This window comes from Dermacentor variabilis, chromosome 10, assembly GCF_050947875.1.
Source record: "Dermacentor variabilis isolate Ectoservices chromosome 10, ASM5094787v1, whole genome shotgun sequence".
Lineage (NCBI taxonomy): Eukaryota > Metazoa > Arthropoda > Arachnida > Ixodida > Ixodidae > Dermacentor > Dermacentor variabilis.
Genome location: NC_134577.1, coordinates 4,979,666 through 4,993,078, shown reverse-complemented (window position 1 = coordinate 4,993,078; position 13,413 = coordinate 4,979,666). Strand labels below are relative to the sequence as shown.

The following is a 13,413-nucleotide window of genomic DNA, read 5'->3' as shown; positions in this document are numbered from 1 at the left end:
ATTATTTGTGGGAGGGGGAGATGGAGTGCTTAGGGATGGGAATATGAATAGTGTTGAGCTGCAAGTTGTATTATTAGACATGTAATGCAAACATTTAGCTTTTCATGGTGGGTGGTAATATCAGAAGTTATTTAAATGTGTGTGCCATGTTCCGCAGTGCCTGGTGTACCATAACAAGGTGTCCGACAAGGTGGTGGTGATACCGGGCAAGATAGAAGAGATCACGCTGCCCGAGCTTGTGGATGTGATCGTGTCGGAGCCCATGGGCTATATGCTGTTCAACGAACGCATGCTGGAGACCTACCTTCACGCCAAGAAGTGGCTGAAGCCCCAAGGTTGGCAGCTTTCCCCCTCCCTGCTGTTCACCTAGATTTGACAGCAGTCTCCTGTGCAGGTAAAATGTTCCCCACACGTGGGGACCTGCACATTGCTCCCTTCTCGGACACCTGCCTCTACATGGAGCAACTCAACAAGGCCAACTTCTGGTTAGTGGCTTTCTCTGGGCCTAATGGTCTGCCAGATATTGTGCAGTAAAATTTTCTTATGAAATTGCTTTATTTGAATAATCGCTTCATTCGAAGCTCTTCATAGTTCCAAATGTTATGCATTGACTGCATTATTTAAGGGGGAGTATTGCCACATCGCTTGGTACAAAGGATGCAAGTGAAAATCTGCATGGGACCACTCTAAAAATAAACTACTTGAAGCCACCCTGGGCATTTTCAGCAGGGCTGTGAGTATTGCCATGGGAGGAGGTGTTGGATGCCCATGATAGCATACAATGAGATGTCTGCATGTATGTCGGTGCTTCCATGTTTCACTTAATTTGTAATGTGGTCATCCTGACTGGGTATTAAACTGGAAATGTTCAGCTTGGCAGCCACAGAATTTGACAGTGCGCTTTACTATGCTTGTGACAGGCATTGGCCGTACTGGAATGGGAGCGGGCTCTCCTAATGAGCTGGTCATGTGTTGGTACCAGTGCTGGGCTCTTGGCCACTGAGCTCGGTGTGTGCTGTGCTAGGTTGTGCCTTGTGTGCTGCAAGTGTCAACGTAACGAGCTTGCTGTGTTTTTCAGTGAGGACACCGTGCTTCACTTGGCTGATAGGCAAGTACAGTATAACCTCGATAATTTGATATCCAATTATTTTAAAATTCGAATGATTCATGGAATTTATGCAGTCCTGTAATTTGCAGTTCAAATTAGACTGGATAAATTGGAAAGCGTGCGTGTACCATCCAGATAATTCGTAGTTTTCGGTTGTGGCTTCCAAGACCGGAATGCTGCAACACGTTTCTGGCTTTGCATGTCTCGGAACCAGTGTCGGAAATATGGTGGCCCTGCAGTACATCTTATTTTGTTGTAGCGCAAGCTGAACAAGCACAACAGAAAGGCACATCTGACACACACAGTGCTAACTTTCAACAAGAGATTTATTTACCGTTCTCGTCGCTATATATACACCCTCGAAACATCATGCAGCATGTGTAAATTTTTTTGTTTGGTAAATACGAACAAAAAAAGATTAACTGGGAACCACACGTAAGCAGTTTTTTTACTCTCATATTCGCAGACGTACACACTCAGCGCGAACAAAGATAATTGAGCTCTCTTGAGGATAATGAAATGGGAGGTTTACTGCCGCATGATGTGTTGCCGAATGTTGATATGTGTCTAGCTTCTGTCATCCAGTGCATCATCTCGCACCTGCTTCTAGTCATGACGACTGTTTCTTTAAATCTAGGTTTGCATTTGCATCTCTGGCAATGGATGGCAAGAAAGCCGTCAGCGGCCAAGTTGTTTACTTTGCTATTGTGTTCTCGTAGCCTGTCATTTATGCACCTGCCTGTTTGACCAATGCAGGATCGTCCACACCCGAGAGGAATGCGGTATACCACACCCGCGATGCAATCAATTAATTTATTTTTATGTTCTTATCGCATGCGTTTAGTGCGATTATTTCTGGCCTTGTGTTTCTACACAGGCTGATCAATTTATTAGGTGCCGAAAATACAATGTTGATGCCGCTCCTTCCAGCAATCTTCTTTAATTTATGGGAGAACCCGTGTATGGAGAGGATTACAGCAACCTTTCTTTTGTTCATGTCGGTGCTTGAACCATGCACCTGCTCCGAACTGCTGTGCTGTGCCTTCTTAAGCAGTCCTTCTGCAACTGACACAAGCACGTGGCTTTGGTAACCAGTGCAGCTTAAACGCGAGGCTTGCCATCCGATGCTATCGTGCATTAGGTGTTGGCATTGTTTCTTCAGTGCTTTGCTGAAACACATCTTCGCGATTCCCCTCCTCACAAGCTTTGTATGCCCGGAATGAAATGGCAAAAGTGGCTTACTTCCCCTAGGTTCATAACACGAGCAGTTTTTGTTATCATTGAGCACAAACTTGATGTCAAGAAATCTAATCCTCCCGTCACATGGCATTTCAAAGGTCACTTCTAGTAGGTTAACACGGTCACGAATAGCGGTAAAAACGGGAGCACATTCATTAGTAAAACAAGCGGATGTACAGTCAATAAGAACTAAAAAGTCGTCAACATATCCTCAAAAGAGCTCAATTATCTTTGTTCACGCTTAACGTGTACATGTCTATGAATATGTGAGTCAAAAAACTGCTTATGTGTGATTCCCAGTTTATTTTTTTGTTCATATTGTCAAGAGGGGTTATAGTTCGATTGCTGAAACGCTCAGATAGCAGAGTACCGCAGCGAGAGGACACAGAGCTTCGGCGACACTGGCACAAGCCTTCCAAGCACTCGTCGTCGTCGTATTTCTCTAAGCAGTGCCTAGTGCTCATTCTTCCTCAGTACAATGGCCTCCCCGAGGAAGAGGAGCCGTCTCGGCGACCTACGGGTAAGATAGCACAGGTGGGTCAAAGTACGGCTTGAGTCGCTGAACGTGCACGATTTCGCGCCCTCGGCGGCGCTTATCGGAAGGCGGCTCAAGGTGTTCTACCATATAGTTCACAGGAGACGTTTGACTGATTACACGGTGGGACCCTGGTACTTGGACACAAGCTTGGGTGAAAGTCCAGGGCTGGTAGCGGGAACCCAAAGCCAGACTAGTGAGTCGGGCATAGGGTGCCGAAGAAGAGGGAATATCCCGAAGGTGCTTCTGTCGCTGTTGATCTTCCGAAGTAAATGTGCGGGCGAGCTTCCGGCACTCTTCCGTGTGTGCAGCAGCCTCGGACAGGGTAGTAGCCTCCGTTGTGTCAGGGCGATATGGAAGGATGGTGTCCATTGTGCAGGAAGGCTCGCGTCTGTAAAGAAGAAAGAACAGGGAAAATCCTTTAGTGGTCTGTGTGGCGGTATTATAAGCATACATCACGAAGGGGAGAATTCGGTCCCTATTGGTTTGGTCAGATGCGACGTACATGGCTAACTTATCGCCAAGGGTGCGGTTAAAGCGCTCAGTCATGCCATTGGTTTGCGGGTGGTACCATATTTACACGATTGTAAGTCTACTCGAATGTAAGTCGACCCCCCCATATGGCTTGACTGAAAAAAAAAAAAAGAAAAAACCGAGGGCGCATTCGATAACGAAAATTTATTAGTAGCTGACATGGTCACTAGACTACTCGTCTTCACTAGTGCTGCCATCGTCATCGTTGCTGCGGTCCCACAGCGCGTCATGGTCCAGCGAAATTTCAAATTTGGCAAACGACCGCACCAGGACATATTGCAGAACAGCAGCCCACGCCAAATGCACCCACCCACATGCAGCCGTCAGGGAGGCTCTTTTGACAGGTCCGGTTGGCGTAATTTCGCAGTCTTCTGCCGCCAGCCACTCGTTGTACTCACGGCGGAGCAGAACCTTAAAATTAAGGCGAAGGTCCGGGCTTGTTTCATGACCACGTCGCACTTCAGTGGCAGGGACCGATCACGCATTTCAGTGACATACGCCGCAAGCTTAGCCTACAGCTCCGGAAAGCGTCCAGACTTCGGCACGTGGGAAATTTCTCACTTGCCTCCACAGGATGAAAATTTCGCTTCGCTGCAGTCGCCACTCTCGCACCACCCGTTTAGAAACATCGAAATTGCGGCCCGCTGCGCAGTGATTTGTTTCTTCGGCGTAAAGGATGGCAGCCCTCTTGAACGCTGCTGTGAACGAGTGCCGAAAGATTAGTGGGCCTGCAGCACTCATGACGACTGGGGAAGCGTAGAAGTAGCACGTAGCTGAAGTGGAGCGCGTCAAGAAGTTAGTCAAACCAATACCAATGCCTTTAAACAGAGAAAGAAAAACCCGCGAGCGGTGTCTGCTCTTCCACGAACTACCGATACTCCCCGCAAGCGCCGCCGTTCTGAGGGTGCCGCCGCAAATGGGAACAGCGGCGCTTTTATCAACTATCGACACCCCCCCATGAGTGTTGCATGCACTGTAAGACTCTCAAAAATGTTTAAAAATCCTTCCGAAAAGCGAACAAACACGCGGGATAGCGAAAAGATACGGGTAGGGCCATAGAGCAAACATAAAATTGTAACTACGTTGTAGCTCTCGTTGGTATGGCTTTTTTTTGGCGGGGCCATGTTTTGGTTTCGATTGTAAGTCGACCCCCCAACTTCAGACTTTCAAATTTTAAAAAAGGGGTAGACTTACAATCGTGTAAATACGGTATGTAGTAGAGGTACGGTGAATTACGTTGCATTCCTTGAGCAAGGCTTCTATAACATCAGACAGAAAAACGCGGCCTCTGTCGCTCAGCAACTCTCTGGGGGCTCCATGGCGAAGTATGATGTTACGCAGAAGGAACCAGGCAACATCCCGCGCAGATGCGTTGTACAGAGGCGAAGTTTCGGCGTAGCGTGTGAGATGGTCAATCGCGACTATCACCCAGCGGTTGCCATCTGAAGTACTCGGAAGGGGCCCATAAAGATCAACTCCGACCCTGTCAAAGGCTCGTCGTGGACAAGGCAATGGTTGCAGTGGAGCAGCTAAGGCATGAGGGGTATTCTTGCGGCGTTGGCAAGCGAGGCAGGAGCGGACATATTGGCGGACGAATCGGTACATCCCGTGCCAGTAATAACGAATTCGCAGGCGCGCGTATATTTTGAGTACTCCTGCATGTGCGCATTGTGGGTCGTCGTGAAACGCTGCACATATATCTGAACATAGATGCCGAGGAGGCACGAGTAACCATTTGCGCCCATCCGAGAGGTAGTTACCGTGGTATAGGAGCCCGTCACGAACAGCAAAGTGGTGTGCTTGGCGACGCAATGCACGGCCAGTAGAAGGCCCTGATGTGTCTGACAGAAAAGCCAGCATGGCAACAATCCATGGATCCTTCCGCTGCTCCGAAAGCATATCCGTGGCGGTGAGGGAGGACTCGCATATTTGTACTTTCTGATGATTGAGCTGGCCTGACACTGGGGAGCAAGACAAGGCATCCGCGTCCGAGTGTTTGTGGCCAGAGCGGTACAGCACTCTAATATCGTACTCTTAGAGGCGAAGCACCCATCGAGCGAGGCGGCCTGAGGGATCTTTCAAGGATGACAGCCAGCAGAGCGCATGGTGGTCTGCGATGACGTCGAACGGGTGGCCATAGAGGTAAGGACGAAACTTAGTTATGGCCCAAATGATAGCTAGGCATTCTTTTTCTGTAACGGAATAGTTTGCTTCCGCTTTTGTGAGTACGCGGCTAGCGAAGGCAACAACGTATTCATCGAAGCCAGTCTTTCGTTGTGCAAGAACAGCGCCAATGCCGACACCATCTTTCGAAACAACGTGGCCAAGGATGACTAGCTGCCGGGCGGCGAAGCGACACTTTTTTAAGTTGAGCTGGAGTCCAGCATCTGCAAGGCAAGTGAGCACACGTTTGAGGCGGAACAGGTGAGAAGAAACGTCTGGGGAAAAGGTGACAATGTCATCGAGATAACAAAGGCATGTCTGCCATTTGAGGCCCCGGAGGATGTTATCGATCATTCTTTCAAATGTTGCAGGCGCATTACAGAGGCCAAAGAGCATCACGGTAAATTCATATAGGCCATCAGGCATAACAAATGCTGTTTTCGGGCGGCCTGCGTCACCCACGGGGACCTGCCAATAACCGGATTGTAAGTCTAAGGACAAAAAGAATTCAGCGCCTTGAAGGCAGTCGAGTGCGTCGTCGATACGGGGAAGAGGATAGACATCTTCCCGGGTCATCTTATTTAGACGCCGATAGTCCACACAAAAACAAATAGTCCCATCTTTCTTTTTGACCAGCACTACCGGGGAAGCCCAGGGGCTGTATGATGGCTGTATAACGCCGCGTCGAAGCATGTCCCCTGCTTGCTCATCGATTATGCGGCGCTCCGTCGTGGACACACGGTATGGACGTTGGCGTAGCGGTGCGTGGCTGCCTGTGTCGATGTGATGAACGACTGTAGAGGTACGTCCTAAACATTGTTTTTGGAGGTGAAAAGAAGTTCGAAATTGGTTAAGGAGGTCAACGATCTGCGTGCGCTGACTCGGAGTGAGGTTAGGATCAATAAATGGAGCGAATGTTCGGTCACATGCAGGCGCAGGCGCAGAGGCAGGGAGAGCCATAGCGTCAACGTGAAGAGGAGTCGAGTCATCAGGCACAACGTACACAGAGCTCGTGTCGAATTCGTCAGCAAAGCCGAGGCACTCGCCACGATGTAAGCTTGATGGACACGAAAACGGCTTCGAAACGTATAGTGCGCTGGAGCCGTGGCGAAAGGGAAGGAGGGCAAAGGGAAGCAAGAAGGGATAACGGCGTGCAACAAGTTGAGATGGCGTGAAAAGAACTGTGGAATCGCAGAAAGCAGCACAGGAAACGGGTACAAGGGCGGCAGAGAAAGGAGGGATATTAGCGTCGGTGGTGACAAACACCCGAGCAGAAGGTGGAGGCAAATCTTCAGAAGGACTGCCACAAAATGGAGTCAGCGCAAGTTCCGCACGGGCACAATCAATAACAGCGTGATGAAATGAGAGGAAGTCCCATCCTAGAATGATGGCATGAGAGCAGCGGGAAAGAACTACAAACTCAATGTGGTGTATACTGTCTTGTATGGCGACACGGACGTTACATGTTCCTAAGGGCTTAAGGGGGGGCATGGGTTGTGGAGATTATTTGCTGCATCTATTTACTATTGCAATCGATGCTTTGCCTTTCATGCAAAACTGAAACTTATTATTGTTAACAGAATTTTTAAATGTCGCCTGTGACATGTAGTGTAATTCTACTGCTTGAGCTAGATGACTCTCAGAGGCAGACATTATTTGCACAAGAAATGAAAGGGCATATTTGACTAATTAATAAAATCTCACTAGTTAGCTTTCAAATTAATTACTTTAATCCACATTTTGCAATTTGTGAGTTGTTGCCAGTGACTTTAAAGTCATATCCACTTGAAACGAATTCTGTAGATTGCACCTGTTTCGAGATATGGGTTCCCAAAATTTGCGATGCAGTGTGTTGGTGTTCCGGTAACTTTTGGCAAGTTTGACTGCACTTATTTCAAAATTGGTGCTGTAGATTGAAAATTAACTTGAAGTGGATGTGCCTTGCGAGTTCACTGGCTTCAGTTTATTACAATATGCACGTTTAAGTAATTGGTTTAAAATTTAATGAGTAATATATTGTTAGTTATTAAATTATGCTTATTGATTTCCTGTTTAAGTAATGTGTACCTCTTGAGTATTCCAGCTCAGTAAGTAGATTAGTGTTAAATTTCAGGCAATATGTTAATGTTTAAAGAAATCAGTAGGTATGTTCGCCTTCATGAGCAGCAAAAAAAGACACCGTACACTTGTACATTCCATGACACTGCTTTGAGCATTAAGGGGGGACATGGGTTGTGGAGATTTCCTGCATCTTATGGCCAAATCTGATGAATATATACAAGCTTACTTAGTTTTTCGTACTGATTTCAAGAATGCAATAATTTTTCTTGTAGGTTCATTAGTTCAGGAGATTGACAGTGCTGCCACTCTATTGTTTCCGGAGACAATGAAAAAAAAAAAAACTGCTCGGCAGAAAGCTAATATTGTTGCATAGTTAGATACTATAATGTGCAATAACTGCAATGCTGCAAAAAGTTTTCAAATGAAATTTTAATTAGCCATTCTGCAGGTGATCAAAATTCTTTCCTTGACCTAAGGCTACCACACCAAAAGAAAATTCATAAAATGGAAATATACATACGCACAAATTTGAAATTCTGCTCTCAGCACTTTGTAATATGTAGATTAGGCTTTCTGCTAAAGAAAGAATTAGTGCTCTAGCTGTTCTAGATCATGAGATATCACTTCGACAGTCTAGTGAAGTGACCCAAAAACATGTTTTGAGAAAAGTGAGAAAAACGTGTAAAACCCTACTTTATTTACAAATTTACAGCTGGAACAGCTCAGTAGGCACCAGGCATGTAGTCCTGCTGACTCCCAGCCCCTGTGTACCGCTTTTTGAGGGACTGGCGCAAATTTTCTCATGCTTTGCACAGTGGCGTAGCTAGGTCGTCTGGCACCCGGGGCCCATAGGTCTTCTGTCACCCCACTCCCCGGGTGTAGCCGGCGGAAAGAGAGGTGTCTTCAGACGTATATGACACCCCCCCCCCTCTCTGGCCCCTTGCACCCGGGGCCCACGGCCCCACGGCCCCCCCTGTTGCTACGCCACTGGCTTTGCACTTCTTGGCTGATGCTGCCATTCGACGCCTATCTTTCTTGGCCATGAGGGTGCGACTTTGCTCGCTCAGATTTAGGCATAGTTCTTTCATTATGGCCTTTGAGGCCCTTGGCCTTGCACACAACGATGTTCCCAGTATGACCCACGTTCAGTTCGGCGTAAAGTTCGCGAACAGACCGCACGCATTCGCTCGTCAGATTACGTGCCGCGCGATCGGCCGCTGGCGTCAACTTCGTCTTCACGTAGCTCTGGCACGTTTTCGTGTGAAAAGCCCGACGGCCGATGCCCATCAACGAGACAAACGTCATTGAACACTGTCTGTCGGTTCCCCGTTGCCTGCATGGCACGCGTAGCCAACATGTTCACAGCAAAGGGTTTCATTCGTTCGGCACTGTGAACGCGCAGCGAGCTCCACACCTACGCAATCTCTCCACAGTTTGCGCACATAAAACGCAATTTCACAGCGAATCAGTATTCCCGCTCGTCTCGGACGGCTTCAAAGGCACCACTGCAGATGTTGCAGTTCGCAAATGTTAATAAAGTGTTCACGGCACTCAAATCCACAATCATAAACGTAGTCCAATCAGGCGGGCGAAGTGCATCGTCAGTACCATCACCCACAAACTCGCGTTTCCTCTCCGTCGCTGGAGCGGAAGACAACTCCGATAGCTTTGCTTTGGCTTTCGCTTCCTCCTCCTCCCGCTTGGAGGGTTGCTGGTAGATCGCATCTTGCCGTACGCGAGCGCTGGTCGAAGGGTCCACGGCAGGCGGACTTGTCACAGTATCCGCAGCAGCCGATGCGGTCGTTAGGCCTTCCATTGCTGCATAGACGATTTCGGCGTCGGTCGCTGAGGTTGTGGCATCCTGAGCGTTTTGCAGTGTTGAGCAGCGTGTTTTGAAGTTTTCGATGAGCTTCTCTCGCACTTTTCGCGCACCAAACTTGTGCCGCGTTCTAAATTTGCGCTCCGTTTCAGACATCGCGTTGACACTGGGGCAAGATGGCGCACCTCAGTGCGCGGCTCCAAGCGCGGAGCAGACGATGGCCATGCAGTTCCGCCAATCGGGAGACAAGCTCAAGTCACGTGCACCGAATGACGAATAGAAGGGCGTTCTAGTACCTTTATTTGCCGCGCATTTTCTAAGTGGCCAGTGGCTGAATGGGGCCCGTTCTGGCGGGAATTTGAAGGGAAAAGTCGCCTCTTTCAAATGAGACCAAGATGTCGGCGCTAGCACACGTGGAAGAGCAGGCGCGCGTTTCGGAAAATATGCCATTTCAGCGCAAGTTCTGCCTGAAATTCAGCTAGTACATGTCGTATAAGGCGTCACTGCGGCTAAAATACTGATGTTATCGGTATGAAATTTACAATATAGATGCAATAATAGCTGTACATTTCAAAAATGCAATAAAAAATCTAGTTTTTTTCGCGATTTTTGGTCGCCACAACCCGTGTCCCCCCTTAATTGGCTCACTGCTTGCTGTACGTAGCGAAATGACAGAAAACGGCGTCGCGACTTTTCGGAGCGTACGGCGAAGCTGGTCGGAAATCATGGATACTGCGGCACCCGTGTCGACAAGCGCGTTAACGGCTACACCTTCCGCAAAAATTTCAATGATGTTCGTAGGCAATAAATGAGGGCTTGAGCAGTTCGAAGAGATCGCAGTTCTTGCCTCCGGAACTGCGCCTTTTAGTTTTCCTCCACAGCTGGAGGGCGGCGGACGATGGGGGAGAGGGAACGTCGACGGGGAAAGGGAGACTGACGTGTGTTGAAGCTTCGGGGAACAGGAGATGAAGGAGCGAAGTGCGAAACTGGTGGCGAATAGCGGGACTGGGAGTCAGGAGCATTCCCTTGACATCTCGCAGTATCAGGAGGATACCAACCCCGCTGGCAGCAGAACCGTGCCACATGGCCAGCAAAGCCACACGCGAAGCAGATCGGCCGGTTGTCTTGGGTACGCCACGGATTATTAAGAGAGGGCGTAGGATGCGGTGCACTGTTTTGAGCTGGTCGTCGGGGCTGCGGAGGCGCGCAGAAGCCGCTTCTGGGCAAGTAGTTCGCAGCTGAAGAAGGCGAGGCGTAGAAGCCGCTTGTGGGGGTGTAATGCGCAACTTCAGGCGCTGGTCTTGGTCTGGCGACGACGGCAGCGTGCGTGAGCGGATCCGGCGCCTGAGGGTGGTTGATTAGCAAGAGGCAGTGCGTCGCTGACTTGTTCGTGTATGACGCGTCGGAGTTCCAGGGACAAAGAGGACTCAGACGACTGGGTATCAGGAAGCAGTGACAGTTGGCGCACGACTTCTTCGCGAACGAATTGCTTGATTTGGTCGAGGAACGAAGAGTGGGCGGGAGCAGCACTGGAAGTGCCAGTTAAAGCCGAAATCATGTCGTCGGGCGCGGCAGCTCGGCGTGTAGTAAGGCGTTGTTTGCGGAGCTCATCGTAGCTCTGGCACAGTGTAATGACATCGTCAATCGTTTGAAGATTTTTCGCCAAGAGCATTTGGAAGGCGTCATCCTCTATGCCCTTCATGACATTCTTGATCTTTTCAGGGTCGGGCATGGCGGGATTAATGCGCCGGCAAAGGTCAACTACGTCCTCAATGTAGCTTGTGAAGTTTTCACCCGTTTCCTGAGCGCGACTACGCAAGTGTTGTTCTGCGCGAAGCTTGCGCACAGCATGGCGACCGAAGACTTCTTTGAAAGAATGGGTAAATGTTGTCCAGGTGGAGAGGTTGGATTCGTGATTCCAGAACCAGAGATTAGCGACTCCAGAAAGATAGAAGATGACGTTAGTCAGTTATTTGTTATGCGCACTCAAGCGATCGTATGACGACAGCCAATCCTCCACGTCATGGTCGTTGTTGCCGCTGAAGACCTGGAGGATCTCGTTGGCCTAGAGCACTGGAGCAGACGACAGGCGATGCCAGGGGAGGACCGGGCTGTGCGGCGTCCTGAGGCATGGCAGAAACGGTAGGGAGCGTCTGGCTGCGGAGTTCCAGGTTTGGGAAGGGCCTAGCACGTCCACCAAAATGTCAAGAGGTGTTATAGTTCAATTGCTAAAACGCTCAGATAGCAGAGCACCGCAGCGAGAGGACACAGAGCTTCAGCGACACAGGCACAAGCCTTCCAAGCACTCGTCGTCGTCGTCTTTCTCTAAGCAGTCCCTACTGCTCATTCTTCTTCAGTACAATATTTACATTTTATAAAATTAACACGTGCTGTAGGACGTTTCGAGTGTCTATATAAGTGACGAGAAGGGTACATAAATCTGTTGTTGAAAGTTAGTGCTGTGTGCGTCAGATGTGCCTTTCTGTTGTCCTTGTTCAGCTTGTGCTACAACAAAATAAGATATACCGTACCAACAAGCCTCTATAGCTATCCTCATCACCTGAAGTACACACATGGATGGTCTTTGAGATCGGATCCAAGATAGCTGTTGCTGGGGGTGCAATTCGTACACCACCGATTGAGCAAGTGTGTTTCCGCAACGTGGACACTGATGAACCGTACAGCTGTGCGAAGTGCTTATGTTGTGTAGTGGTGCATGTTAATCTCGTGTTTGCGTGTGCTACAAAAAAGCAAGTCAGACTATCATTAAACATAGCGCTTTTGCTTTTCTGTTTCTGGTTTCTCCCGTATGAATATTCACTGTGTCGTCAGTGTCACATATGTTAAGTTTTCTCCACTGCTTGTGTGATGTGTGCGTATGGTTCCTCACCCAATGTAAAAGCCCGCCCATGTGTGAATTTTGGCTAGTGTACGAAAACAGTTACTGGAGTGACAGACTTGGGTGACTAGGCAAGCCGACTACTTGTACATAAACGTACGAACATTTGTACGCTAGCATGAAAGATGGAAGTCATCAACAGTGGTCCAGTAGGCGATGGCAAGGATGCTAATTGGCCCGTACGTGTACCCACTTTAGCGATAGTCACAAGTACCTAAGCATTGTCCTCAGCTTTGTCGAGTGTAACAGCAAGGATGATGATGAGCCCACTCATGCACCCGCTTTAGTGATGGTCACGAGTACCTGAACGTTGTCTGCAGCTTTGTCGAGTATAATGGTGGTGACTGTGATGTTTCACATGATTGGCAGGCTAGAGGTCATGACCCTTGCTGCAATGAACTGTGGAAAACATTTCATGGCTATGAAGTGAAGGCTGCGGAACCAAAGTGCGCCTCTTTCGCCGCTGCTGGAAATAGTCCTGCGGTTTTGTTTGTTTTGTTTGTGGAAAATACAAAACATTATTTTTTGTTTGTTACGGCGCCTTTTTTGAAACGATATGTAACATTCACCGGTCAGCTAGTCGTAATTTATTGTATTTATAATTAGCCGTTTCAAGGTTTTCGCACACCCAAGGCTGTCGCACGTTTTATGTGTTTCTCAAAGGCAAAATGGTGCCCATATCTGCTGGTGGTGTGCGCCGCTTGCTGTTCTGCCAGCCACTTACTCTGAGAGGCTGTTGACTGAGTTCAGCAAAAAAACGCTTTTGAAGCAATCGTAGCAACTGTTTATAGCACCAAGTGGAAATTGGGCAAACCTATCTCGAAATCAGAACCATCAGCATGTACAAACGAGTGAACAAGTTGACTGTTGCAACGATTCTATTGACAGCAGTGTTGGATGTGCGTCCAAGTCCCAATCGATGCCAAGGATGGCCGCTTTGTGGCTCCGATGCAGGCTGTGTTGCTTGCTTATTGGAACTTGGTGCATGCTGGATGTGGTATTGGCCTCGAGCTCCACCACTGGAAAAGCTGGCGCCACCGTCGGCGTGACGTGCT

General features: G+C 48.7%; 1 protein-coding gene across 7 annotated transcripts in view; it reads left to right on the top strand.

Annotated features, from left to right (window-relative positions):
* Window positions 1-13,413, top strand: part of Art4 (arginine methyltransferase 4) — a 195,190-nt gene that overhangs the window by 86,357 nt on the left and 95,420 nt on the right. For all 7 annotated transcript variants that reach the window (XM_075671379.1, XM_075671376.1, XM_075671380.1 and 4 more), the window contains 2 exons: window positions 158-335; window positions 395-485. In XM_075671379.1, coding sequence (XP_075527494.1) covers window positions 158-335; window positions 395-485 — 269 coding nt within the window. The remainder of the gene's footprint in view (window positions 1-157; window positions 336-394; window positions 486-13,413) is intronic.